This window comes from Astatotilapia calliptera, chromosome 19 (assembly GCF_964374335.1).
Source record: "Astatotilapia calliptera chromosome 19, fAstCal68.1, whole genome shotgun sequence".
NCBI classification, from domain to species: Eukaryota; Metazoa; Chordata; class Actinopteri; order Cichliformes; family Cichlidae; genus Astatotilapia; species Astatotilapia calliptera.
In genome coordinates, this window is record NC_137440.1 from 16,858,808 (window position 1) to 16,886,719 (window position 27,912).

The 27,912-nt window shown below is 39.3% G+C and overlaps 3 protein-coding genes and 1 long non-coding RNA gene across 6 annotated transcripts; 3 read left to right on the forward strand and 1 right to left on the reverse strand.

Annotated features, from left to right (window-relative positions):
• The first annotated feature begins 1,864 nt into the window (after positions 1–1,864).
• On the forward strand, positions 1,865–5,534 carry trmt61b (tRNA methyltransferase 61B). Of its 2 annotated transcripts, XM_026151666.2 has the most exons (8): positions 1,865–1,974; positions 2,058–2,881; positions 2,977–3,079; positions 4,011–4,201; positions 4,327–4,418; positions 4,971–5,173; positions 5,249–5,320; positions 5,413–5,534. In XM_026151666.2, the coding sequence occupies exons 2-8, from the start codon at positions 2,129–2,131 to the stop codon at positions 5,445–5,447; spliced, it is 1,449 nt and encodes a 482-aa protein (XP_026007451.1). In that variant the 5' UTR covers positions 1,865–1,974; positions 2,058–2,128; the 3' UTR covers positions 5,448–5,534. The 2 variants fall into 2 exon arrangements, with proteins under 2 accessions (XP_026007451.1, XP_026007450.2); XM_026151665.2 differs by having other exon boundaries at positions 1,871–2,881; positions 5,252–5,320.
• spdya (speedy/RINGO cell cycle regulator family member A) lies at positions 5,525–8,750 on the reverse strand. Of its 2 annotated transcripts, none has more exons than XM_026151667.2 (7): positions 8,572–8,750; positions 7,695–7,956; positions 7,550–7,608; positions 7,384–7,469; positions 7,069–7,240; positions 6,637–6,847; positions 5,525–6,027 (listed from the first exon to the last, which is right to left on the reverse strand). In XM_026151667.2, exons 2-7 carry the CDS (start codon positions 7,906–7,908, stop codon positions 5,969–5,971), a joined length of 801 nt encoding a protein of 266 aa, XP_026007452.1. In that variant the 5' UTR covers positions 7,909–7,956; positions 8,572–8,750; the 3' UTR covers positions 5,525–5,968. The 2 variants fall into 2 exon arrangements, with proteins under 2 accessions (XP_026007452.1, XP_026007453.1); XM_026151668.2 differs by having other exon boundaries at positions 8,630–8,748.
• Positions 8,751–9,674: 924 nt separating this feature from the next.
• On the forward strand, positions 9,675–14,696 carry pcare1 (photoreceptor cilium actin regulator 1). Its single transcript, XM_026153037.2, has 2 exons — positions 9,675–13,160; positions 14,107–14,696. The coding sequence occupies exons 1-2, from the start codon at positions 9,829–9,831 to the stop codon at positions 14,228–14,230; spliced, it is 3,456 nt and encodes a 1,151-aa protein (XP_026008822.2). The 5' UTR covers positions 9,675–9,828; the 3' UTR covers positions 14,231–14,696.
• A 3,762-nt stretch (positions 14,697–18,458) lies between these two features.
• On the forward strand, positions 18,459–19,286 carry LOC145422494 (uncharacterized). The gene is made up of 2 exons (XR_013903792.1): positions 18,459–18,711; positions 18,869–19,286. It is a non-coding gene; the product is annotated as an uncharacterized LOC145422494 (long non-coding RNA).
• The last annotated feature ends 8,626 nt before the right edge of the window (positions 19,287–27,912 follow it).

Below are 27,912 nucleotides of genomic sequence, written 5' to 3' on the forward strand. Positions count from 1 at the left end.
AGTATTTTTTTCGATTTCGTGCGTATAAAATGATCAAAGATAAAACAGAAATGTTGCTGTGAGACAAACCACGGTAGCATTGTGCTGTATTATTAATACAGCATGTTCAACATTAAAAAAAGTGACATATATATACACTGGGATAACTATTTTGTTTCAGTTTATAATTAAAAAAAGAATATATCTCTTCCTTTTTTAATCAATGGTAAATAGAATAAAAATGAATTAAATGTATGATTTTAAATAATAGCTCTTTCTTTTTTTTTAGCCACCACATATCTGTAGGGCAGCGTAAATACAGAAATCTTGTTCCTTCCAGACAACAAGCAGGTTGATTTATGCTGTGTTCATGTTTCCCTCCAAAGCAAGCATATCCTTAGTTGTAAATATCAGCCTATACAATTGATTGATTGATTGATTGATTGAATCTTTATTTTGAACATGTTGAAAAAGTATAAAAAAAATAGAATTAAATCGGTCAATGCATTTACTTGTACTGACAAAATAGGTCGTAACTTGGGTGTTCCCATTTATTTTACAACTACCTATAAATAACACAATTTGTAGGGTACTTATCTCTGTATCATCCTATAGGATCCTCATATCCCCACACTGTAAATTTCTCCCAAGGCTCTTGAATGCATCACCAACAAATGAACTCATCCAGTGTACATGTCCACATTCAGGTTTATATATGCAAGTTCATAAATAATAATAATGATACAGCTTTTTTTGCTGTAAATAACACAAACTCAACACAAATTTTCAAAATATTAATGTCATATGAAATTAAATGTCAAGAAGACAGAAATTTTCCTTTTAGACGTGTTACTGTTTGAAGTTATTTTCACCTTAAAAGTTGTTCCAAATTTGCAAATTCTACAACTGACAGCTCTCAAGCACTCAGTTTTATATTCTCAGCTGTAGAACAGGCTGTCCAATGATGTTAATGTTTTAGGTTATTACTTAAAACATTAAATTACTAACTTACGTCTTTTAATTTTTTCTTATGAGTACTAAAATACTAAAGTCAAGCGTTGTATTTTCATTAAATAATTATTTTAAGTTTCATTGTTTGCCCATTTTTCCTCCTTTTATTGTGCTGAACATCATGTGTATTCAAAAATTAACAACAAATGGCAGATTATTTCGCACCGACCAATAACACAGGCTAATATATAATAAGTAAATTCAAAGATAAAAACCCAAAATAGATTCAACTTGTACAAAGCAATAAACCAGTAAAAGGGGTCAGAGCTAAACTAAAAATACATTTTTAATTCGTTTTTAAGAGAATAATTTGTGGGATGCTTCATTTTAGACTAAACAGCTTTAAATAACTTATCAAGTAGTGCTGATCACGCATCTGTGTGACTTATAAACTTGAAATTTTGAGATACCCAACTCCAAATATCAAGTTATGGATTGCATCCCCTCGTGGCAGAAACAAATTTCCATACTATACACATCATTGACAAACCTACATTTGTGAATTATTTTTTTTCCAAATAAAACAAAATTGTTAACGTAAGTTCAACTTTTCTATTCATTAAAATGATTCTCGTTCTCCATTTAAATAAATCTCCTGTTGTTGAAAACATTTTTATTGTGAAATTTAGTGTGAAATTAATTATGCTTGTAAAGTAGAGCGAAAACTGTCGATGGAAACGGTTTGAAAGATAATCCAAAGAGTTCAAAGTCACACCGTAATAAAAAGTCTATTCATCGAAAAGTTTGGAATATTAAATTAGGTGTGATGATACAAAATTACATTTTATTTTACATTTTTAAATCATAGTTGAATGAGGCATATAAGTTACAACATCGCCCTCTGCCGGTAGATTTTAATCATTACAGCAGTCGCCTAATTGTGACGTTGTACACATGTCAGTGTCCAGCATGGTGTCCTCCTTGAGTCTGTAAACAGCCTGGTTATCGAGAAACGGATGTAAACTGATTGAAAGCTTTTACAGCGTAAGTTCCATTTAAGCAGCCTTTAATGTTTCTTTGCTCTGGCTTTTAATCCGCAGGTCTACACGCTGTTTGTGTCATTCTAGGTTTTTCTGCTTTCTTTACTGGATGGGATCGACACCACAGCTTCCACCTTGTCACTTTTTTGAATGTCGCAATGGCTTTGAAAGTCGCGCTCCACAGACTTGTGTTTACGCACAGAACGCTGACAATTTGGGCATCCAGTCAGAGACACAGCCGGCACAGGGATTTACTTGTGAATCTCAGTGAAAGTGTCAGAGACACAAGAACTTTTTCAGGTGCTGCTGTGAAGCGTAACGATAATAAGGAGGGCACCTCCGACTATTCACGCCTGAGTACCAAGGTGACATCCAGGAAGAGGAGACCTCTGTCCCCGCTGGAGAGGATCAGTGGCCTGCTGCCCCAGGACGCATTGAGCCCTGAGGTGATGCAGCTGAGAGAGCATGAGTCAGATAAGGGGGCAGAGATCCAAGGATCAGTCCCAAATCGCACGCAGGTAGAAGTTGGGGATGAGGATATCGTTAAAAAGTCTGAACATGAGGCTCACAGTCCACCTGTTGGAGCAGAAGAGTTGGACACCGGCTCAGTTCATCACCGGGAAAAGCAGGTGTGGGCGGCTCTGCCCGGGGAAAGGTTGCTTACCTGTGGAGAGCTGCTTGTTGCAGAGTATCGCAGAAAGAAGCGCGTGGAATTCAGGAAGATGTTCCAGCTGCAGACAGGGGCCCGTCTGGAGAGCAGCTGGGGGGTCATACTGCACAATGACATTGCAGGGCAGCCAGCAGGGCTGTTTCTGAAGACCCACCGGGGGGTCCCCATCTTTATAAGGCGAGCTAGTTTGGAGGATTATGTGCTGTGTATGAAGCGGGGACCTGCAATTGCCTACCCTAAGGTAGAGAGCAGTAAATGAATGATATATGTACACAGTTGCCTTTCAGCTTCAGAGTTTTCTGACAGATAATCTATTGAATGTTTTTCTTTCCTCAGGATGCAGCTTCTATGTTAATGATGATGGACGTCACAGCGGGAGACTGTGTCCTGGAGTCAGGATCTGGATCGGGGGCCATGTCTCTATTCCTGTCAAAAGCAGGTTTGAACTCGTATATGGAAGCACGATCACCAGTTTCGCTACACACAGAAGTTGATAGCAGATTGTTTTTCTCTTCCATTTGACATATCTGGATATGCAGGCAGGTGATAAAATGAAAGAATTTCACTCAATTTCACTAGCCGGGACCACACCCTCAAATATGATTGGGCAAAATTTTTTGAAAGAGAATGGAAGTTGGAGTGAGCAAAGAACTCAGTGAGGGTCTGGTTCCGATAAGAGAAGGTGAAAACTAAGAAAGGCGTGGGGAGGGTGGGATTTGGAAATGAAAGCAAACCGGAATGTGAATTAATGATCTCCCAAAAGTGTCTGTTTTTATAAATTCAAAGTGGCTTTACTTAAAATAAATCAACAACATAAGCTACAGTTATTATTCAAATTCTTTTATCCCCCCCACATAAACAGACTAAATGTTCAAATGGTTAAATAATTTAGCTACATCTCAAATTTAAGCAAAATAAGCCCATTCATTACACTAATCACAAGAGGATATAAACTGTACATTTCTGCTCAAAACCCCAAAATAAAAAAAATTTAAAAAAAGTAGAAAAAAAGTAAACACAATGGCCTTGTGCTTCCATAAGGTAAAAATTAATAGAAGATTTACAGCAGACTGACACATTAAATGAACACAAAGCACATATTAAATGAACAGTTTTATGTGAACTGATTTTATAATAAGGCAAAGATGAAGGGTGACAGCGTGGATCAAATTTCCATTTGAACTGCTGTCCAGGGAACGACTCAACTTCTCAAGTGCTGACTGTCCTCATTAATCTTTATGAAAACCAATAAAAGTCAAATCTGTGATGTGAAGGAAAGTGGTGGATGTCACATTTCCTCAGGGAAAAAATCATTTAGACAAAGTGTAACTGCTTGCTGTGGAGCCTGATTATGTTTTTGTTTTCCCCAGTCGGCTCTAAGGGCAGCGTGCTGAGCGTAGAAGTCAGGGAGGATCATCACAGGAGAGCTGTGCTTAACTACAACCGCTGGAGGACATCATGGAGTCTGCGACGAGGGGAGGAGTGGCCCGATAACGTCCAGTTTCACAAGGCTGACCTCTGCACAGCCTCTTCGCTCCTTGCTGGTCGGGGATTTCATGCGGTCAGTGTCGGGTTGAAATGTTCCTCATTTGTAACATTTTTTGTCCTTCTATCAGTACAACACCACCTGAACACATCATTGGTTAGACGTAGATCTGATTATCAAGTGGATAATTTCTACTGCAGGTTGCTCTTGATCTGATCAACCCTCACCTGGTTTTACCCACTGTGATTCCACATCTCCACCCCGGAGCTGTGTGTGCCGTCTACCTCGCCAAGTATGAAGCTCGACCGTGTCATTTTCTACTTATAAACTAAATGTAGTTTATTCCTCTCACCCCAGCAGATTTAGACATTTTTTTTCGTCACTATGTAATATTACCTGCTTGGTTACATTTTCTAGAGAAGTGGAAAACTTGCAAAAGAAGAAAAATTTGTTGTAGATCCAGATTTCTATAGTTTAGCTGTGAAACTGGCCTTAGCACAAGAAGGGCCCATTGGAAACAGCTATTTGCTTTCTGAAGCGAAACACTTTTCTCTTGGCTGAAATTAGATGAAGACAATACTACTATTGTTATATCGGTATGTTTCATATCAAGTCAGAACCAGGAGAATGTTAGCTTGGCACAAAGAATAGACACAGGAGAAAACAGCCCGCCTTGATCTGTCTGAAGGTACCAAAGCTAACCTGCTAGTATTTCCAGCACACATTAGCTAATTTATTGGAGACCAAATACGCTACAGCTTCTGTGCCATGAGGAAAAAATAACCTTTCAGAAATTAAAAATATTGGTCTTTTCTGCTCTGTTAACTGTGTCTATATACCACAGCATAACTCAAGTCACCGACCTGCTGGAAGGAGTTCGATGTTCAACACTCCCTTTACTGTGTGAACGCGTCATAGAGCTTCCACTCCGGGAATGGGTGGTGGCTCCAGCCCTTCAGAAGGATGGACGATACTGCAACAAGAAAGCCCAAATCCTGGATGAAAACCTAAGTCAGGACGGCGAGGCATCGGAGGAGAGTGACAAAGGTGATTAAAAGTAACACGGCAGAGTCTCACAGAGTCCCCTTGAGTATTTCCACTCAAGTTTGATTGTCATTTCAGAAGACCCCGACCCACCTTTTGGGAGTATCCCTTACATTGCTCGACCTCACCCTGAACAAATGAGCCACACAGGTCAGATGTTACCACGCATCTAGTCCCAGTATCAGTTATTGTATGATGATATAATTAAAAATATTAAATGTGTAATTTTTGCCTTTTTTCAGCTTTCCTGGTGAAACTGAGGAAGTGTGTGCAGTAACATTTCTACCTGTGGGGAAACCCTGAACACAGATTGTTACACATCAAATAAACTGTCTTAAAGAAGATAATAAAAAGTCAAAACTGATTTGTCCTTTAATGCAAAATTTGCCTTCTTAGTGAAAATGGCTCTGTGGCATAGTGAATATACAGAATCTGTGTGTGAGTAAAGAGCAACAGAACAGTTTAGTGTACTGAAGCAGGTTGCAATGAAGACTATGAAAATTCAAAAGTCTTGGATCATCAAACAGCACACTGGCAACACAACACCAATACAAACTACAAACAAACCCTTCTGTGTAACTGACAGCATCCAGTGCTTAACTCATTTACATCTGTGAAAAATAGTATGTGACAGAGTCCACAATAAGTTAAATAAATAAATAAATACCAACACAGGGCGACTTTTGAGGCGACTGACAAACTGGGGATTCAGACTTTTACTTCAGAGTAAAGTGCTATTAAATCCAGTAAAGGAAGCATTAACTGCTTGGTTGATTTAAACAGGAAGTCGCTGATGCTCTACTCATTAATCCAGTCCATGAAGGTGTTCAATGTCGACTTGCAGGAAGAGTCATTCCCTAAGAAAAAAAGATGGAAACATGTAGTTAGGTATGAGTTTAAATCTTAACTGCAGAGCTTTATCTGTATACATATGAGCACTGTAAATACGTGTCCTGTGTTCCTTATATTGTGGCTGAGTTGCTGTCGTTCCCAGTCGTTTCCACTTTGTTATAAAGCCACTAAAAGTTGACTATATAATATTTAGTAGCGAGGAAACTTCACAGCTGGACTTGTTGCACAGGTGGCATCCTATCACAGTACTACTTCACTGAGCTCCTGAGAGTGACCCATTCTTTCACAAATGTTTATAGAAGCAGTCTGCATGCCTGGGGCTATTGATTTTATGCAGCTGTAGCAATAGAAGTGATTGGAACATCTGAATTCAGTTATTTGGATGAGTGAGTGAATGATCCCACTAATCCACTTAGTGGGACAATAGGTTCAAGTGCAAAAAATACTAACATTATGCGTTTTTGTTGAAGAGGAAATTATTTCTGCAGTTTGGATTGCAGGGCTTCTTGAACGTTGGTTTTAAACTTAACTGGGCATCCTATACTGACCAGCTCTTTACACTATAAACCACACAGTAAACAGAGACACCAGCATTAGTTATATATACTTGGTACCTCCTTTGGGATTTGCACAGCTGAGCCTCTGGAGGGAGGAGGTGTGGCCTATTCTGGTGTCACGCTTACATAGGGAACAGGACACAGGTGAGGCATAGGGCCCACGGGGAAAACGGACACGGTCGCCATCATTATACTGCCGCTGGGCACCGCCATGGTGATCGGAACGCTGCCGCTGCCACACGAAATGAGAGGACACAATGGCCATCACCTGGAAGACAGGTCGAAGAAATAAATACAGCTCAAACAGAAAAAAATAACAAAATAAATAAATCACATCACTGCAAAACACACTCACAGACACTAGAGATGGAATGTCTGGCATTAAACCCAAGCAATAAAAATGGCACTGCGCAGCAAAAACAAGACCCTTAAAAATTCCCAGAGAAGCACCATTTATCAGTCTCCTCAGGCAATTATACTTGTGTGTACCTCTTCACAGCAGCGCCTGCTGACAGCAGCTCTGTACTCTATGCGAGCCCACAGCTTGTCTCGCTGCTCAAGGAAGCGGGGAAACAGTTTTTTCCAGTTCTTGCCCAGTGCCCACGGAAAAATTTCATACTTGCTCTCCTCCTCATCCTCCTCCATGGTGTTGGCAAGATACCTACAGGAGGAGAGCGAAAGCCGAGTTCAGGGCTGTAGGTTTGCCAAGAAATATCACATATAAAAGCAGAAGCAAACAAAGTTTCCTTTTCATGACAGAATATAATACAGAAGCAGGATTTTCAGGCTTTTCTCTGAACTTACAGTGCAATGAAAAAATTCTTTCTGGTGTATTCAGTACTAGTGAAGCAGGCCCTTTTGAAGTACACAAAGGTCATGGCTAGGAGGTACTGATGAAATAGAGGGAAAAGATGGTGTCACTTTAAAGCATAACAAAGTTTTGTAGCTTTCATCAAAGTAATAACTTTACCTTGTCTGTCAATTTATAGCAACCATCCACCCTTAGAAAGTCTTTTATCAGGTCATCCTCTGTAGACAGATGTTAATATATGAGAATTTAAACCAAATTTCACATTTTCTTGAGCGCATCCTGCTTTCTTGTTAGATCTATCTACCAAAAAGATGGAAATATGCTGCCATTTCCTGCCGCTGGACAACAGTTGACTGAGGCACTTTGGTAAAATACAGGTCACCCTGGTTTGACTGGATACTCCACACCACACCCCGGGTGTTCTGACCACGGTGTCTGCTGAGGCTGAGGTTTCTTCTGATTGGGCGAACATTTTTGCGTTTGACCCGAAGGGTAACAGAGGGAGGAGTTTTCATCATGCTTCAGCTTGAATCATCTGCAGAAAGGAGTCCTCTGGTATGTTATCACTGCAAATGAGAGAAAAAGTATGAGCAGTGAGCATCATCACTATAGACTGTCACTTTTTTTGGAGGGGGGGTCAAAGGGGTCCACTAAATTGTGCCAAATTCGAGTTTCTTACCATCATTTGCCCTCAAGACACATTTAAAGAGCTAAATGTTTCTCTCTTTTCAGACATTTTTCAAGAGGCAATGTAAAAATTAAATTATCTCAAAAATTACTTTAACTAAGGCCTTGGGGAGGGGTCTGCTATAGTGTCTCTATCAATACGAACTTTCACGAGCGTGACTAAAGCAAAACTAGAATGACACGTATGCTTAATTTCCCTAAATGATTTGGATTACCGCGTAGAAAAATGGGAACATTATTTAATAATGAATTTTTCCGAATAAGTTTAAAGAGTTTAAAGTGTTTAAAGTTAGGCAGGTACGTCATTAACAATAGGCAGTAAAAGAAAGAGAAAGCCCGCAGCTCTTCAGCAACACGAGCTATCAGCTAGCTAGAAAACTGACTAAAAAAAAAAAATCACTCAATTTAAGTGACGACTGTTTTTAGCGGCACAAAGAGACGCTAAAAAATTAAATAAGTATTGTTCTTATGAGAAGCTTAACTCTCATACTAACCAGCAACACGTTTTATAGGATGAAAGTGAGTATAAAGCAGTCGCTTCAGGACGCTGACCAGACGAGATAGTAGTTTGCTGTTGGCAGCTCTGGCAGTTTCTGGAGCGCGCTTCGAGATCTGTGCCAGCGGTGCACCTGCGCACGAGGACGAGCACGCACTGGCGCCACGTTTTCTTTGCTTATGGCGATCTCTGTGTGGAGTTATTATTAACAAGCCAAACAATTTAAATATGAAGAATACTATATTAAAAACACACCAAGCACTTAGAGTGTAAAAATCACATATCAGTTTCTAATGACTTTTTCTCTTAATGAGATATTTGTTTTGTTATATTTCATTTTATTTTGTTGAAATAGACAACAAAGGCTACCAATCTACTTATTTATGCTATTTTTCTGTGTATTGTGGTTGTTTATTGTGTTTGAGTTACATTCAAGGTGCTGTAACAAATGATTATTTTACGTTGGGGATAACTGATCTTATATAAGGGAAACTTTTGCAAGTTAATTTGTAGGAGGCAAAATCACAAAGGAGTAAATCATGAACTTTATTTACTCTTACTTTATTTATTTAGTGTAGTAGTTAGTTTTGGTGGTTTGTTCTCACTTCATTTGATTGTTTAAGAAAGTGGCTGAAGGAAAGATGTGTAATACGCAACTATATTTGATTTAATGTTGTCAAATGTGGATAAAATAGAATCAGTGTAGCACATTTTCTAATTCTGATGAAAACAAAATGCTGTGTTTTTCTTTCAGTTTTTTTCTATTGGCTAAGTTAGGATGTATTGTTTTGCAGGTTATAAAAAACCCACCTGAAGCCAGCCTTCATTACCCAAATGAGCTTAAGTTCTTAGAAGTAGGTGAGTTTTATATGACTTAACGTGACATATGTGCAGGCTGAGGAGTTCACTGAAAGACTCACTAATCCTTTCAGCTGCTTGTCCTTCATAAGGTGCAGAGGGATGTTTTTTTTCCGAACATGCTCCAAGGAAATTTTATTAAACATGGCCACCAAACTGTGGATTTATTCTGTCTGTCTGTGACAGTTGGAAGCAATTCGTAAAATGGATTTATCCACGTTTTGTTTTGGCAGTCTACTTGCGGAAAGGGATCTTACTCAACGAGTCAACGACATTAGCCATCTGAAAATGACAGCTGGTGGCTAAGAATCTTTGCTATTTTTTTACACAATTGACTGCACTGTCTGTATTAGTGTTATCTAGGGAGAAGAGAGAAAAAACACCCTGTACAGCAGAAATGGGTTGCTCACCATCTAAAGGTAACAATTTTGGCACTCTGGGTGCTATGAGGAAGGGGAGAATGCTACCCCCTGCACCTCAAGACAACCCCAGAGATCCACAGTTTGAAGATGAGGAAAATCATGTTTCATCTGGAGCTACAAATGGAGCTACAAAGGAAAAGAAGACAGGTGGACAAACCCAGGTACTTCAGAAAGAGTCACACATGACACCACAGAAAAAGAGGCTTGATACTGAGCAAGTGAATATGGAAGCAGTTAACATAGATAAGCTGGGGAATCAAGCAACAGAAAAAAGCACAGTATCACAGAGGAAAGAGAAACACAATGACAAACAGGATGTGGCAGACAAAAGGCTTAACAGGAAACCAAAGAAAAATGCCAAAGGTGCAAAAGTTCTTAAAAAGAAGGACAAAGACAAGCTATCTGAAGAGCACAAAGTGGACTTTCCAGAACCCTTGGTAAAAGCTCACCAAGCTGCGTATGCCTTTTTGAATCCTAGCATAAACAAATATGATGTTTTGCTTGGACTCTTAGAACAAGCAGCTGAAACTCAGGTTTCTGTTCAGCCTATGGTTGCCTTCATGGCTCTACGTTACGAGGAAATAATTCAGGGACTAGAAGACATGGTGGAGGAGGGAGAAAAAATTTTAAAAGAAAATGGCGAACATCTTGCTTGGCCAAGCCAAATGAAAAATCTCTCATCCTCTACCCCTCTGAAGTCTGGCTCTCCCAATATCGAACCCCCACCGGATTTGTTGCAGCAGCTGCTTCAGTACACCACACAGAGAATGAGAAATGTGAGCCAGACTGTTGGAAGAATTGGGGACTGTGCTTTAGAAGAGGCAGTGGAGTATTTTGCCTCCGTTTCAGAGCTTTTAGAGGAGAAACTTAAAGTCAAACGTGCAACAGAGAGTAGGTTAATGCAACTCTTATCCCGCATTGAAATGGCCTCTCTGCACAAGCCTGGCCCAGAGGATTCAGCTCTCTTTAGTGAGGACAGTGGAATTGGGGCTGAGAATGAATCCCTTGCTGGATCTGAGAGACGCCAAAGACGAGAGAGTTGTGAGTCTACCGGGACAAATAGAGCTACTCCTGTCAGTCCTCTGCGAAGAGTGTCAAGGAGAAAGCTTCGGGGTCAAATAAGTCCTAGTGTGTCCCTTACCTCACTCAACTCTCTAGGTTCTACATGTACCATAATGGCTAATGACCAAAGAGACTCATTGCTCGGATCTGTCTCCACAGAGTACGGGGAAGAGGATGTCAATGATTATGATGAGGTGGACAGAGATATAGGAGATATCCAAGAAGCAGTTCAAAAGCAATTTAATTGTTCTCCTGTAGACTGTAAGCTACAAGAACCTCGACGTTTACCCCCAAAGAGGATAGAAAATCCTCAAAATCTAGAAATGACTATGAAAATGAAAAATGCAATAAGTGGTAGGATACAGTTTGTATCGTCACAAAACCCTAGTTCTAAAACAAAGGCATCAACGAGCACAAAAACTAGCACACAGGATTGGACAGATGATGAGGTACGATCTCCAAGGAGGCCTCAAACAGCAGCAGCTGTACGAAAGGCACAAGTGAAAAAGACCCCGGTGAACAGGGGTCAGCGTTCCCGGTCAGCAGATTCCCTTCGGAGCAAAGGGGAAGATCCTACTCTTCTTGAACTAGAAAGGACCCAGAAAGATTTAAACCGGAGATTGCAGAGCATAAATAAAAGCAAAGAAGAAAGAAAAACAAGGACTGATCCTTTAAAACGAAACCAAGGAAACTCACCAGCACAATCTCCAGCAATAAATCAGAGACAGCCTTCATTAGAAAAGAAAAACAACCCCCAACCACCTAAAGACAAGGCAAGTCCTACAAAGTCCAATAGTAAAAAACAGGAGGCAACCAGTGAAGTTGATGATGATAAACAAAAAGACAAGAATATACCCAAGGGTCTTATAAAAGCCACTCCACCTCCTAGCCCCCCTTTATCACCCCAACCATCTTCTGGCCTTCACAGAGGTAGGAATTCAGTCAAAAAACTGATTGATACATTCAGTCAAGGAATAGAGGAACTAGAAGGTCCCAAAGTCCTGGGGCCTCTCAAAGGTGTGCGAAAATGTGGTGTTCCAGTGTTACCCGGTTTAGGAAATGTAGAAGCTGTGCTGACTGCTGGGATAACTAGCTGTAGGTCTGAATCTACAACATGTGAGAAAACAGATTTAGACCTGGATAGTCTTCCTCCACCAGCAATGGAAGTATTATTGGACAATTCCTTTGAAAGCGCTCAGAGTACATCAACTAGTGTAGCAGCAGATGGTGCAACAAAAGTAGGAAGATCACCTTTGTTGAAAAGGGGTTTAATATCACAACGATTGAAGGCCTCAGTTCAGTCAGTGACGGTACTGCCAAGCAAAGGAGGCTTACCACAAACCTCCAAACACATTTCCCCTGTTAGAGTGGAACAACAAGAGACATTTCCTCTGTCTAAGGTCAATCAACCAGATTCGGAAATCAAAAAGGATTCCTTATATCAGCAACTCAGAAAGAACATACAACTAAAACCCTCTTCAAACTCTCAGTCAGAGAAATTGTCAACAAGTTACGTAGGACCGTGTGTCACTCAAACAGAATTGAGAGACATACAAGATGGTGGTAACATTTCAGTGCCTGGATTCAACACCACAGCATCTTCTGTGCCTGCTTCGGTAGAGACTAGCCAAACACCTGCCACCCCACCTGTGTCTAGAGGGCGAATGTTGCCTTCCACACCTTCTACTCCAAGCAGCTTACATCGAAGACTTCCCAGTCCCCACAATTTCAAAAATCAGCCTACTCCACCCTCTTCATCTAGCCCCTCTCTTAACAGAACACTTCCTACACCACCTGCTCTTCAGAGGAGACTCCCCAGCCCACCCGTATCAAAGCAGAACATTTCGAGCTCAAACTCAGTCGCTTCATACCCTTTCAAAGCACCATCTCCCCCAGCTTCGCCAAAAGTACAAAGATGGTCAAGGGAAAATAGCAGTGAAGACTCATCAAGTGCTAGGACAATTAGTAATGCACGTTCAGTCTTCTGTCCCGTTTCTCTGTCCATGTTTGAAGCCCAGCCTTGTTCAGTAAGCAAGCCCCCGCAAGCATGGACCTCAACCAAAGTTTCATTCCTCTTACATACTTTTGAGACACGTGGGAGGACTCCTGCATCTGTCCATGGGCCACGACCCTTTATCAGACGTAGCCATTCAGACCGGAGGCAGAGTCTAAGTCTACCACAACAATCACAACGCACCTCAGTGGCTGAGACTTGTGGGAGTGAACCAGCGATATATTCACAGGGGTGAGATTTTACCACATTTGTACTTCTCTTAAATGATTATTCATGACTTTTGTTTGTTTTTTTGTTTGTTTTTTTACCTTAAATTTATATAACGTTCTGAGAGAAATTCTGGACAAATGCCCCTCTTTGGTAGGAGCTACCCTATTTTATTTTAAAAACACCTACTTGGTTATGGTTTTGGAAAGAAAACAGTATTAATAACATACATAACAATTAAGTGGCATGGGGTCCACTTGGGAAGCAATTAAAAGATTTTTGAATATCACAATATAATAAAAGCAGGGTGACAAGATTTCCTTGCACAGGATTTCTTTTCTTTGTCCTCCTGTCCCACACCTTGAAACAATGTTCCCTATTTTGAATGTTTTTGGAGGTTATGCACTTTTCTAAATCATGGCTTTTACCTAATCCATGTAAAGGGACAGCTTTTTATTCAAGTTAAATGATGGTCTGTCTAATTCTGTAACCGTCAGGAAAAGTTAGACATGACCAAAGATTCACAAGCGTTGCAGATTTTGGTGATTCAGATAGAAACTGCTACAAAGAAAATTAAGCAGCAACATATATAATGACAGAGTTTTTGTCTTTTTTGGTAGACTTATTTTTCAGTTCATAGAGATTTTCTGATATGAAGTGATGCCACTCTTAGGCCACATTATCACTCAAAGAGTAATTATATTAAATATAAAAAATGCTTACATTGTAGGTGTCTCTCAAACAGAAGCTCATTCTCGCGATACATTATGCAACAAATAACTCTCTGTACTTAATGCTACGCTCAAACCTCCCACTGATTTTCCCCTGCTGTTATTACTGTATTACGTTAGATTTATATAAAACATTTAATCTCTCGTACTTCACGAGTCAGTATTGCACCAAGTGACTCGGACTCACCTGGCCCAGTTACCTAATTGCTAATGACAACATTTTCTGTTCTTTCTTTTAGGCTAAACTATGAACCAACCAGAGATGATGACTCATGGGGTAGCCAATCAGACCTCAGAACGACAACACGCTCTGCATCACACCCAGACCTGTGTGTTGTTGGACGTGCCTTGCACAAGGACTAAAGGGGCCAATGCAGAGCCAGGAGGATTATGGATTAGCAGGCCTTACTGAGGATTTAAGTCGATGCTGCACTTGGAAGAGAGGAAGAGCTAATTCTATCCACTCTTCTGCTGTAACATACCTCCACAGTGTTTATAATTATATGTATTTCAGGTTTTATTAGTTGTAATTCTTTCATTGGTGTTTTTCACTGCATTCATGTCTGCACTGTATCTGAAAAAAAAAAAACATGCTCCTGAGCTTCATGTTTACATCACAATTTAGTCTTCCTCTTTTTTTATAGATTGTCTTCCCACTAATGACTAAGTTTTTGGTATTTAATCACAAAGTATTCACAAATTGACCTTAAGTTCATTTCGGCATCAAAATTCATAAATAAAAAGTATGTTCATGTTTTTTTTAAACTGTAGTATTATTATTCTGTCTTTTATTTTTTATTGTTTTGTAATAAAAATAATTCCATCCCAACTTTGCATGTACTATCAATAACAACTGTCATAATGCTGCATTTAGGTGTTTCATGATCCCTGAAAATGACTTAGGATACTGTATTTCTTGCTAACATCATTATGCTATTATGCTCACAGTGGTGATGCCAGCATTTTATCTTTAGGGGGCAAATTATGTTTATGTGTAATTTGAAATTAATGTCCTGTAATTAATGGAAAAGTAGAAGTTGCGACCTGGTGAACTTAATGGGAATGCAACTAAGAATAAGAGAAATGGTTGGACCTAACGTTACAGCGTCTTACACTCTCGGCATCTATTACATTAATCCTCACTGTATTCAGAAAAGATCAACAAGTTACAAATCTTTTCTTATAGTTATGAATTACTTTCTAATTATAAGGAGATTTCAAGGTTCCAGTTTCATATTTTTATTATTAAAGAATGTTAAATCAAGTTCTCAAAATAATGAGAAAAAAGACAAATCGAATGCTACATATTTCTTCCCCAGTAACTATATACTAAATATACATTGTAGTTACATTGTAACTACAATGTATATTTAGTTTTTCTTCTATGTATGTTAACACTTTAGAAAACTAAAAATGCCAAATTAGCTATTAAAAATGTCCTATTTTCCCCTACACGTTTTTCTCTTTTTCCATAATCCTGGCTAGAAATGGAACATATACCTTTACTGAAAAAAATCCTCTGTTTTCTTAACTGATAATTAAGTAAAGCTTTCATGTAAGGATAAAAGAAAAGAGAATAGGGAAAGAATACTTTTTGTATACTTTTGTAATCATATCTCATCAGGAAAAAAACAGCCTATTTTAATGTTGAGGGAAAAAACACAGATGGGAACCACAAGAAAAAAAATGTATAGACATTTATTTTTCCATCCATGAGTCAGAAGGGTTTTTTTGTTGTTTTTTCTTTCATTGCAACACGTTCATTTCATTTACATTTAGCATACAAGCATCCTGTAGAAATGGTCTTTTAATGATCTTTTAAGAAAATATTGTCCTTGTCGTATTTGTGTGCTTCATCCAGCCTCCACAATCTAACTGGACTGAAACAAGCATGAGCAAAGTGCAACAAGGGAAAGTAATCCAGGTAATGACCTCATGAATCTGGTTAAAATAATGTCACGATTTTCTTAAAACCAACCTCAAGTGAAACTGTGACTTCTTTCAGAAATCTTTCTTTTTTTCAATATGTTTTCTTATTTAGGCTTTGTTATCTTCAGTGTTGATTTGCAATGCTATACACAGTAAACAGGCTTGACTTGTACAGCACAGCATAAAATTGCTAAAATGTAAGTAGAGATGGTATAAAAGTTACATACTGTATATGTATGTAATGTATATGTATATATGTCAGTATGTACCCAAGAAAACTGATCTTGCTTTGAGTTCAGCGAGGGGGAGAAATGCCTTGTAAATTAAAGTAGAGGAGGCAGTAGTTCAAATAACCACTCACTGCAATCAAGGTATATGGAAGAGCATCTCTGAATGCACAATACATCGAACAGCTTAGAACAGAAAATTGAGGTTGAGATGTTTTCTTTATTATATTATATTATATTATATTATATTATATTATATTATATTATATTATATTATATTATATTATATTATATTATATTATATTATATCCTTAGTACCAACTGAGCATTGTTTAAACACCATAGCTTTCCCAAGTATTGTTGTTGCACATCCGATCATGATTACCACAGTGATGGGTGTTTATAGCAGGATATTGCAGCATGTCACAAAGCTCAGATATTCTCAAGCTGTTTTCTTCAACATGACAATGAGCTCACTGTACTCAAATGGCCTCACCAGATCTCAATATAACAGAGCAACCTTAGAATGTGGTGGAAACTCATGGATGTGCAGCCAGCAAATCAGCAGAATGTCTCTGGTCTCTTGGTGATTTTATGCCACAAAGAACTGAGACCAAAAAAGGGTTTAATCAGGACTTAACTAATGAAATGGCTGTTGAGTGCAATTCCATGTATGTTTTTTTTTCATGATTGAAACATTTTAAGATTTTTACAATTTTCTGATAAGACTTTGAAGGGGTGTAACGTGGGGTCATGTCAACAATCCATTAATATTCATCTTACATCCACGAAGGTCTTCAAGGCTAACGTAATGACTTGTTTGTTTGAAAATTGGCAAAAAGCGTAAACGAATGGTTACAGGGTGAGTGGGGAATATACATTAGAGACGTTTGATTTTACAGCACAGTATAAAATAGAATATCTATAAAATTGAATTACTGTATTATAATATATTGCTATATTACTAAGATCAATTATTCTCAAACATTGTTATAGGATGTACATTTTTTTTACTGTTTTATAAAATCTTGGGCAGTAACACAAAATCTACAATTCTGTTTTTTCTTTAGTAGATATAGAAAATAACTGATGTAAAATATCCAAATTAAAGTTATGTTTAAACAGTACAAAGGGCCACTGCATATGTCTGTGTAATAATCATTTTCTTTACACTTTACTAAAGGAAATGTTCTCTTTAACGAGCTGCAGTAATCTGATTGGTGGATTAGTAGCGCTCTGTCCTCTCACTTGCTATCAAGGACAGGCTACATGAAGTCATGCCTGCAATGACATCTGTTCTCCACCAGAGGAGCATCTCGCCTCACAATCTGTCTCCCATCAGGCTGCACTTCCTGTGCAATCAAGTGGAAACTGGTTATGATTCAAAGACACAGATGGAAGCATAATCTCCCCATTGTTTGTTTTGCTTAGATTATGAGTTATCAGTGAATGCTCTAATGTGTTAGACAATACAATGAATGACTTATACAGTCTCTGAAGCATAATTTCCCAGTAGAGAAAATATACAGAGAACACAGAGGACTGTGATAAATGTGCTACATCCAATTCATTCCCGCCTCTCTGAAGGAACTTGAATACAAACTTGCAGATTATACCAAAGGATATAGACTAAATAAAACAATCTTCATGTTGATAAGCAAACACTGACATAAGAATAGTTGATTTATTCATAATGGTGTTGTTTATATCCTCTTAGTCTTCATTGTCCTACTCCAATGAATCTTTCAGTAATCCCTCAGAAAGTGAGACACAGTGCTTTTAGATATATGCTGTGTTACTCTTTTATGTAAGATTTATTTCAAATAATGTAGCAATGCACCCACCAGCTTTGTGTATAAATGATGCCTAATAATACAAATAAACTAATATCCGATAAGACAATAGGGATCAGTGAAAATATGGTATAGTTTAATACTGCTGTTGATTTGATGTATACTATTGTGTATTCCCTGGCTTTTACATTTTACATGGCTTTTACAGTGAAGCATTGTCATAAAACGACCTCATGTGGCCTTGACTTATTGCTTATTGCCAAAAAATAATGCTGAAGGAGGATGATATAAAACAAGTGGTGGGAGTCTAACTGTCCTAATGTCTGTGTGAATTATGAATAATAATCCCACTCTGATTTTTCTTTCTTTAAAGACAGCTTTTGAAATCAACATGCAAAATGAATAAATCTCCTCATGCAACCAAGACACCCACTTTCCTTAAAACTACTATCAGGAACTCTGTGAACATACTCTGTATATAAAAAAAATCTAAAATACCATTCAGTGGTTTGTAGATCCACTCTGTACACCTTGTGTTGAATGATTTTGCTGTCTTGGGTGAATCTGGCTGAGAAACACTGAACGCTCAGTCAGTAGGGCTTTGGGGCGTGATGTCACGGGGGTGGGCGTGGAAAGGATTTTGGCCCGATCCGCCATTTTGGGGGTCTAGCGCAAGTGAAAAGGGAGCGAAGTCACACACAACACCGGCAAGAGAATAAGGTTGAAAATGGTTTATCTTTTCATTCTTTCCCAACCTGGAAGCAACATGAGGCAGCTCGTGTATTGATGTTACCAAACGAAGGCGTCTAGCCTGGATAGCAGCTGTGAGACGAGCTGACGTGCAGTTCTCTTCCATCTCCAAATATCTGTTGGTGCTCCAGACATTTTCATTCCGGTAAGTTCTAAATATGTTCATATCTCTCTTTATAGCCTATTAGTTTTATTTTCGATGCGCTCTGAGGTCATAGCAAATTAGAACAAACATCCTACTGAGTGATTTTGCAGAACTACCTTCTATCTATACAGATGCTAATTATTTGGCATTATTGCAGCAAACCAGCCGATGAAATGGATGAAACATCGTGACTGGGTTCCAGCGCTACACAAGGGACCTGCTGCAAACATACCACCATGCCAATCAGATTACTTCTTCCATGTGAGGGTGAAGAGGTGACCCTTCTGGATAAGATGGTGAAGGTTTGCTGCCGTTTTGATGAACAGTGTGATAATAAAACCAGGGAAGAATGAAACCTGCTCCTGTTAAATATTCTTAAGTATTGTGCTGTTAAAATAGCTGTATTTTTTCAAAAGATACAGTAAATAATGTTAGTAGTGGGTGATGTCATGTAAACACTCATGATTTTGTGTAAACATTTTGTCATTTGTAAACTATAAATGACATGGATTCTACATTGTAACTGATGTGATGTTCTATAAGGTGGTTTCAATAAAAAAAAAAAGAGGCAAAAATTAGTTTGTTTCTTTATTCAACTTTTGAACAGTGGGACTCAGTCAGTATATATTCAGTAAATGCAAATTATTTACATGACAGTGCACTACAGGCATAAATCTAGACCCCTAGATAAAACATTATGGGTCATTCCCACAACCCACAGCTTTACTGTGTTCCAGCAAAGTATCCAATAGCAGTGACAACTCCTCCACAGTAGCAGGTGGGATTTTTCTGTTTTGAGGACCCCTCCTTTTACCTGTCACTACAGATGGTCTGTTTATGTTTTGATCAAGAGCCTTTTTTTTGGGCAGCTGAAGAGAAGTCGTCTATCTTATGGCCAACCTCTGGCTGTATCTTGGTCATATTACCCAGCAAAACCCAGTATGCAGGTTCATCTGTAACAGTCCTTGTGCCACGGATCAACACTGTTGCTTCTACATTAAACAGAAGAGCAGCGACATGGCTGCAGTTCTCTGCGACTCCGGCCATACAGCTGCAGTGGGCGACTTCAACCTTCCCTGTGATGCTCACAGTGACCCATGGCTGCAATGCTGGTTCATTCAGTCTTTGAGAGTGCAGGACCTGAAACACACACAGACAAAGTTCATTTAAAGACAAGAACTAATGAGCCAAGGCCGACGTAAATGTGTTTTATCTACTTTATCATAAATGTAACAAAGTGTTTAGAAAGTTAGCACATACATGTAATTTTTCATTTTTTTTATGTATCCATCTATAGAACGCTGCATGTTATATTCTAAATCTGCCTGTTCTCTGTCAGAAACCTGCCTGCAGAAAATGAACCTAAAGGATGTAATGCAAGGATGTCATCACTTTAGAGATGGAGAAAGCATAAAGTGACAATTATGAATCACTTAATATGATAAGGAGATTCTGCAGATCATTGATCAATATATAAAATTAAAATAAAATGTATTTTTAGTGACACAAGATACAAACATGGAAGCAAGATGTATAATAAGGATTATTTATAATAAACATTAATAAATTAGTGCAATTTCTTTAACCATAAAGAATAACAATCCTTCAGGACAGTGTCACATCAGTGCACTGAACTCATTATGTTATCCACCTAACAGCCTCCACATGTTCTCACTGTCATTTCCCCTCATGAATGACTTTATGCTGCACTAATCTGAATGTTTGCAGGGAAATCAAACGCATTTCACTCGCAGTACTCAAGCTGACTTACCTTTGCTTGAATGACGACTTGTACGCGCTGACTCCACAGACAAGGTACGAGAATATGTCAGGCTACGTCAATAGCGGTTGGTCTTCAGGGTTTCTACTCCACGGCCTTATTTCATACGGGTCCACATTTCCAATGCACGCTATTTTCTGCAAGTACCGCCGCTTCGCCTCTGAATGAAATCGGTCTCTATACAGTTCATTCTCTTTTGAGCTGCTTTTAAGCATCTTTCTTGTAGTCGTCGTTCCAACACAGTGTGTTTGGTTTGATTCGTAGACCCCGAAAATGGCGCTGCGCTCCCATAATGCATTGCGGTGTGACGTCAACTCCAAAGCCCTGTAGTTACTCCTTCTTTAGATTCTAAAAGAAATCAGAATTTACATAATAAACACCATTTTGCATTCAATAAGATTTAAAACTAGTGACTAAAAATATAAACTAACCAGATGTTTCTGCTAAGGTCTTTAGGTCATTTTGTCATCCAGCGGCTTCTTTTCGCAGAGTCATTGCCTTCTGCTGCGCATAAAAATGAATGTAGATTTAAGGAAATGACAACGCAGTGGTGCAGTGGTTAGCACTTTTAGCTCACAGCAAGGTCCTTAGTTTGACTGCACTACTTGTCCAGAGCCTTTCTATGTGGAATTTGCATGTTCTTCCAGTGTCTGCCCAGGTTGTCTTCACGTACTCTAGCTTCCTCCCACAGTCCACAGTGCACTTAATGGGGATATGTTAATTGGTGATTCCAAAATGCCCATAGGTGTGAATGGTTGTCTGTCTCTCGCCCTATAATAGCTGGGATAAGCTTCAGGCTATACCTGATTAGCTGGTTCCAGACTCTCAGGATGGTGTTATATCAGTTGATATGATACATTTTAACAATTCCTAAATAGTATCTCAAAGTCAAGAGATGAAGAATACACTAGACCTTTAAGAAACCCTGGTAAATTTTCTTTAAACACAGTAAATTTACCATTTAAGTTCATGTCAGGGATACAAAATGAAGTTTATTAATTTCCTTATAGCTTTTGAACAGTATAAATGTAAATAATGAAGCCGTAGCTAAACAGCATCCATTAAAAGCATAATTATTAGTTATGGAAAAATAACAAATGCTGCCATTGTGTAAGAACACAACTTAGGAAAACTCACAAGTTTGGAGTCTTCACACCCCCCCGTTCTCTGCGGCCTGCTGGAGCGGGGGGGGGGGGCTGGGAGGAGAAGTTGGCCGAATGGGGTCTGGAATGTGGGGCCTCCCTGCTGCTGCCGAGTCGGGGCGGTCTGCTTCTCTCTTAGAGTACGCTTGGGGAGTGTGATTGTGTGTACAGTGTCTCTTTATGTCTGTCTCCGCGTTGGGAGAGTGTTGAGTAATTGCATATGAGAGCACGAGGGTGGGAATGGATGTTTGTATCTGTGTGTGCTTGTATGTCTGTGTCTATATGTCAGTTTGGGTGTCAGACGCCACCTCTCTAGGGACATCTCAGGCCCTCCAAGGTTTGGAGGCCTATCTCCCCCACCACTTCCCCTGCCGGTGGTTCTTTGTGTCCGGGGATGGGCGTCCAGGTACACACCGGCTCACTCCTTGGTGGCTGCTTATCGGGGCCTGGAGCCTGGGGCTCGCTCGGGCCACTTTGGGGGTGGGATGCCCTCGGCCTCTCGGCCTGGGGCTCGGTCACTCTGGCACAGCTGGCTGCCAGAGTGACCGAGCCGGCAGAGCTCACTGGCCTCTGCTCCGCGGCCACTGAGTGACCCCTCATCTGGGGCTCTCATCAGCTCTTTCTGGGACAGTGGCGCGGCTGCCCCTCTGTTGGTCTTCCTTGGTCTCTTGTGTTCTGGGGGCCTCTGGATGTCTGGAGTTTTGATCTCCTCCATACCTGCTTCATGCCCTGGAGGACGGGGCAGTGGCTCCCCCACACCCTCTAGCAGATCATTACATGAAGGAACCTTTTAAATACAAGTGCGCTCATGCTCACAGGTGTACACACGGGGACTCACACACACAAACTACACCCTTTTTGGCTCCTACCTCAAACCACACTGCGCTGTCGATCTTACGTGCTGCACAATAATGTTTAATATTTAGCATTTACTGTTACATTCCCATAGATCATCGTGATGTTGTTTATTATCTTGCTCTTTTTTTTCTTTCGTCTGCTTGTTTTCTTTTTTCTTTCTCAACAGGTGATCCAGGTGATTGATATATGTATTTTTTGTCTGCTTATTTTGCTGTTTTTTTTGTTTTTTGCCCTTTATCCCCATCCCTCTTCTCCGCTGTTTTTCTTTCCCTCTTTCTTTCTCCCCTTTCTTTTCCACAGTCTGTCCCGTATTTAACAAGTAAAAATTTGGTAAAGCAAATACGTTGGGCATCTTTCTTCGCCTTTAGACAATAATTCTGATGTCAAAAGAGCCAAACGGGACAGGCAAAAAAAACAAAAGACTCACAAGAGAAATAACAATATCTAGACCAGTACAATGTGAACATCAAGAATCCATAAGTTGATTGAAAGGAGTATCCATTTTGTTTCATGGCTTATGAATACAGAAGAAGGGAAGTTACTTACTGGGACAGTGGGCCTATATGCAAGAACCTGAAATGACAGGTCAAAGTAAAAGTGCAACACTTTCTTTAACAACAAGTCTTAAAGAACATGTTGACTCACCATAGTTACAGTCATGGGACAGATTTTCATGTAGAAATACAGTTAACAATGGGAGAACTATTTTGTTTGTTTCCACTCAGCTGGCTTATATTAGTTACAGTTCAGCAGCATAATTCAAACTCATGTCTCTCTCACTCGTTATCTTAGATTCTGAGTTTTACAATACAACAACAGACATTGCAAATTTGCTTAGAGCACAAATGATTTGGTGTGTGCCATGATTCATGTTTCAGGGATTTCCATATAGAAGTGAACATAAAGATAGAAGGGACTAGCATAGCTTTGTTACAGAAAGTTCAATAATCTTGCACACGTTCAGCAACATTAAGTTTGCCAAGCAATTGTTGTAAAATAACTAGCAAAAAAATAGTATTTGGTAATAGTAAAAAAATAAGTAAATATTATAAAATGTGTTAGCTCTTGTACACTGTGGTATAATGATAACAGTGTTTGTCACTGTGTTATAGATCTAGATATTGAGACGAGTTGAGAATTCATACCATAGAACTACTGTGATGCTGTAGTAAACATGTGTCTATGAAGTAAGCTGTCCTCAGTATAGTTACAGGAGTAGTAGCTCATGTGTGGTAGTTTCTAGACTGAAACAGTGTTGGTAGACTGCGTGAGACCCTGTGAGATGTGTTAGGCATTCTCTTTACACTGTCTCTTCTGACGAAAAGGCCTTCTCTGACATTCTATAGTTAATATAAGCCACTTGGCATTTGTTTTAATAAAGAACATGTTGTTCTCCAAGCACCAGCTCTTCATGTTCTGTACCTCCGCTCTGTAGGCTGACTCATTTATTTTGGACATAAGCCCAGTTACTGTTGCATCACCTGCAAAGTTAACAATGGTTAATGTAAATGTAGGGACAAAAACAACTGTTCTGCGAAGAAGCCAGGCATAGAGTATGAATTTGTCAAAATCAAATACACTCACTGGCCACTTTGTTAGTTACACCTCGCTTGTAGTCCCTCTTTTGCCTTCACAAGTGCCTTAAGTCTTCATGGCGTAGATTCAACAAGACGCTGGAGATGGTGTTCAGAAGCCCCAATGCAGGTCTTCTGTTGCTTTCAAGGTTAAGCATGCTGTGTTTCAAGAGACTCCTTTCTTCATACCTTAGTTATAATGAGTGGTTATTTCAGTTGCCATTGGCTTCCTATCAGCTCAAAACAGTCTGGCTATTCTCCTCTAATCAACAAGACATTTTTAATCACTGGCTTTAATTTGTGCTATGAATTTTTTATTTTAACTGATTTTAACTTTTTATTAGAGAAAATTACCTCCCCCCAACAATCGATGAAGGCATGGGTTGATGTATAATTTTCACCAGCATCAAATTGATTGCTTCATGCACATAGATTTACAGTAAGAGTACAGTAAGTACATTCCACCTGCATGCAGTGAAACTTGTTTTAAATAACATATTGTATACACAATGAGCTCCAGTGTTGTAACTATAAATTAAAGTTATATAGAATATTAGAAATCCATCCATCCATTCGCTTCCGCTTATCCTTTTCAGGGTCGCGGGGGGCGCTGGAGCCTATCCCAGCTGTCATAGGGCGAGAGGCGGGGTACATCCTGGACAGGTCGCCAGTCTGTCGCAGGGCTAACACATAGGGACAGACAACCATTCACACTCACATTCACTCGCACATTCACACCTAGTGGCAATTTGGATTATCCAATTAACCTATCCCCACAAGTTTAGAAATCATATATAAATAAATATACTGTAGACAAAGTGGATTTGCATTCTGTTCACGTGCTATCACACGTAATGAGAAAATCCATGACAACAAATGTCACAGCAGTATATTTAGCAAATAGGCAATGCGCTGTTACAAAGCTGTTCTTTTTAGCTAGCCTGGAAGACTCAAATGAGCACCTGAATGTTTAACAGTTCTTATCTCTTGTGGGCGATGACAGAGAGGGGATGTTAAACACACACTGCCAGTGCACCCGGTGTTTTCTAGATCTGAAAATAAATGTGTGGGCAGCTTTCCTCTGCTGAGAAAACCAGGTACAGACAGTACCTTTTGCTGCTGAAGCTGCTGTGTTGAAAGACCGACACGCCGGTTCTCCTTCCAGCGCAAAAACAATGTGGAATCTGGCAAGTTAAGCACTGGAGGTTAATGATGAGTTAAACAATCTATTAATGTTGTTCAACATTGTGGTTTATTCCTCTGTTAATGAGATGGAGCTAAAGTGATATTTACTGAATGAGTTCCCATCATAATTACCTACTCCATATTGTTATTGCATGTTTGCTCAGCCCGTCAGGAAGGGAAATCAACATTTGCCCTGCTCTCCAGCTCTTCAGTGGGTGTCACGGTTCCAGCAATGGCATTTGATGTCTTCATCTGACTGGCTCACATCACCTCACATAGGGCTGCACCCACGCTGGCTAAACAAGTAGAGGACAGACAGTAAGTAGACACACTCAGAAATATCCATTAATGATGTCATCTAGCTGAAAATTAATTCTGATAGCTGTAGAACTAAACAGTTATACAATTAATATGTAAAACAAGAAAGCTGTTGGGGGATTAAATGCCTTCTGGCAACCATTGTGTAAGATGGTTCATGAATGTAAATGGCTAATAAGGTGCAGTTCTACTGAATCCATCATGAGAATGAGCCCTCCAACCTAAACAATAAGTCTATTACTACTTTGCAAAATGACCTCTATGACCTCTTCCAGTGCTATTCTTCATTCTTCAACTGATTGAATTTCAAATGACTGCTTTTAGCAAAAGTTTAGAAAAATAAATTGTATCTTTAATGTTTGATGTATCTCTGAACAGCACATACACAGCTTTGATTAAGATAATCAATTATTAACACCATTAACATGCTGTAGTTGGTTCATTTTAAATTAGCATGCGATGCAGCTCAAAGCACCTTTCCAGGCCTATAAGTATTAGAACACATTATATGCAAGCACAGTTTTTTCTTATCATCTCTGTTATGCATACAGCACCCAGATCTATGTCCCACTGGAAAACAGTGATTAAAGCAACCTCCAGGAGCTAATGTCTGCTCTTTCAGAAATCAAGTACTAGATGTCCCACAGCTCCCTCCAGCAAAATGGAAATAAATCTGATACAATTATTTCCTGCCCTCTGCCCATATCCTCTCTGCAAAACAACTCGGGTCCCTGTCTATAAAATCTCAGCCCAGCAGCCAAAAGGCTAGGTGTGTTTGAGGACAGCGATGTCTCTTTTAGCTAGAGGTGAGCAGGCTTTTTTCAGTCAGTGCCCATCAGCTCTGAAACTTTCTTCTTCATCATTTGCAACTTCTTAAAATATAACATAAAACTTATGTTTAAAATGAGGCACATTACTTTTCTTTGCTCTCCAATATGCTGCATCTTTTCTAATTGATTATTTAACCATCTGTCTGTGAACTTTACAATCTATGCTGAGTTTTATTTCCCCTCCTTACGTTCAGGTACCTGAATTAAAAATCACTTCATATTAAAGATAATTGGTGGGTGCAGCTTCATAGTTCCCCTAAGATGGAAAAGTACAACCTTGCCTGAGGTTATTCTTGGTTAATTACTTTACATACAGGCACCACACAATTAAAGTAGTTTTATAAAACATATCCATCCATCCATCCCCTTAGCTGTTTATTCAATTCAGGGTCACTAGGTGATGGAGAAGCTTTATATCTTTATAAAATGTACATTTCGATAAATAAACTCAGTATAATTATGGACAAGTTTTTCAGAGAGGTTTTTGCACATGCAGATATCTGGAAGTCCTGCCCTCTTTATCAGTTGGCAATCCAAGTCTTTTCATGGCGGCTGTGTTCTAGGAGGTAGAATGTGTTGTCGAATATGAACAACAACAACAACAACAACAACAACAACAACAATAATAATAATAATAATGACAAAGTAACAAGTCAAAGCCCCAAAGCTTGAATAACTATTATTTCAACTACTTTTTGGAAAATGTCCACAGATCGAGTTCTGGTGATCTCAGAGGAAAGCCTTTTCTAGAGAGTCAGGACAACAGCACTGACATCTTTGTCCCCCAAAATTTAATGTGAGGGATGGAGAGTCAGTCTTTATCTGTGGAATAGAGAATCTGGGATGGGGATTAGGGAGGAGAACAGTAAAAAATACTGGAGAGCAAGAGAATGAAGGAACTGTGAGAAGATGAGACCGTCAGTATTTTGATCCCTGTTTCCTCCTCTGCCAGAGGTCTGGGAGTTTGCAGTGTCTTAGCTGTTCCTAGGACTGCACTCTTCTGGACAGAGTTCTCGGATGTCGTTCCTGGAACCTGCTGGAGTCACTCTACCAGTTCAGCCCCGAGGGCTCCAATTATTACTGTTGGCTTCCCCTTTCGTATCCTTTCTAGCTCCTCCACCCACCCTTGGTATTTCTAATTTTACATCACTTAATGGCTTGATGCCTAAAAATATTAGATTAAATATTAAATATCAAATATTATACATGATTAAAATATTAGTCTTTAGTTTATATAATAGGTTTTTTTTTTTTTTTTTGGTAATTTTTATATCAGTTAACAGTTTTTGCAATAGTGAAAATAGCCACGAGTGTTATAAGACAGGACTTGCAGTATCCGTCGAACGTCTGGTCACATGGGCGAGCAGGTCCATTTTCTGACTGTTACAGTAGTTGTAGTTTCAACCTGAATATTTACAGACTGCACATTTTTTTAATATCGTTTGCTTGCTTTCAGCAGCTTTGATCGAGCATAAAAGTTCTAAAAAAAACCCATCAGTGCCAGTTGCCAAACA

Bases quoted from the DNA above. Each gene is read 5' to 3' on its own strand.
- trmt61b (XM_026151666.2), top strand. From the start codon at position 2,129: ATGGCTTTGAAAGTCGCGCTCCACAGACTTGTGTTTACGCACAGAACG. The intron at 4,419-4,970 runs GTATGAAGCTCG...TATATACCACAG, and splicing joins TGTGCCGTCTACCTCGCCAA to CATAACTCAAGTCACCGACC. The intron at 5,321-5,412 runs GTCAGATGTTAC...GCCTTTTTTCAG, and splicing joins TGAACAAATGAGCCACACAG to CTTTCCTGGTGAAACTGAGG.
- spdya (XM_026151667.2), bottom strand. From the start codon at position 7,908: ATGATGAAAACTCCTCCCTCTGTTACCCTTCGGGTCAAACGCAAAAAT. The intron at 6,848-7,068 runs GTACACACAAGT...CCTGTCTTCCAG, and splicing joins GCAGGCGCTGCTGTGAAGAG to GTGATGGCCATTGTGTCCTC. The intron at 6,028-6,636 runs GTACCAAGTATA...TTTTTTTCTTAG, and splicing joins CTGTGCAAATCCCAAAGGAG to GGAATGACTCTTCCTGCAAG.
- pcare1 (XM_026153037.2), top strand. From the start codon at position 9,829: ATGGGTTGCTCACCATCTAAAGGTAACAATTTTGGCACTCTGGGTGCT. The intron at 13,161-14,106 runs GTGAGATTTTAC...TCTTTCTTTTAG, and splicing joins CCAGCGATATATTCACAGGG to GCTAAACTATGAACCAACCA.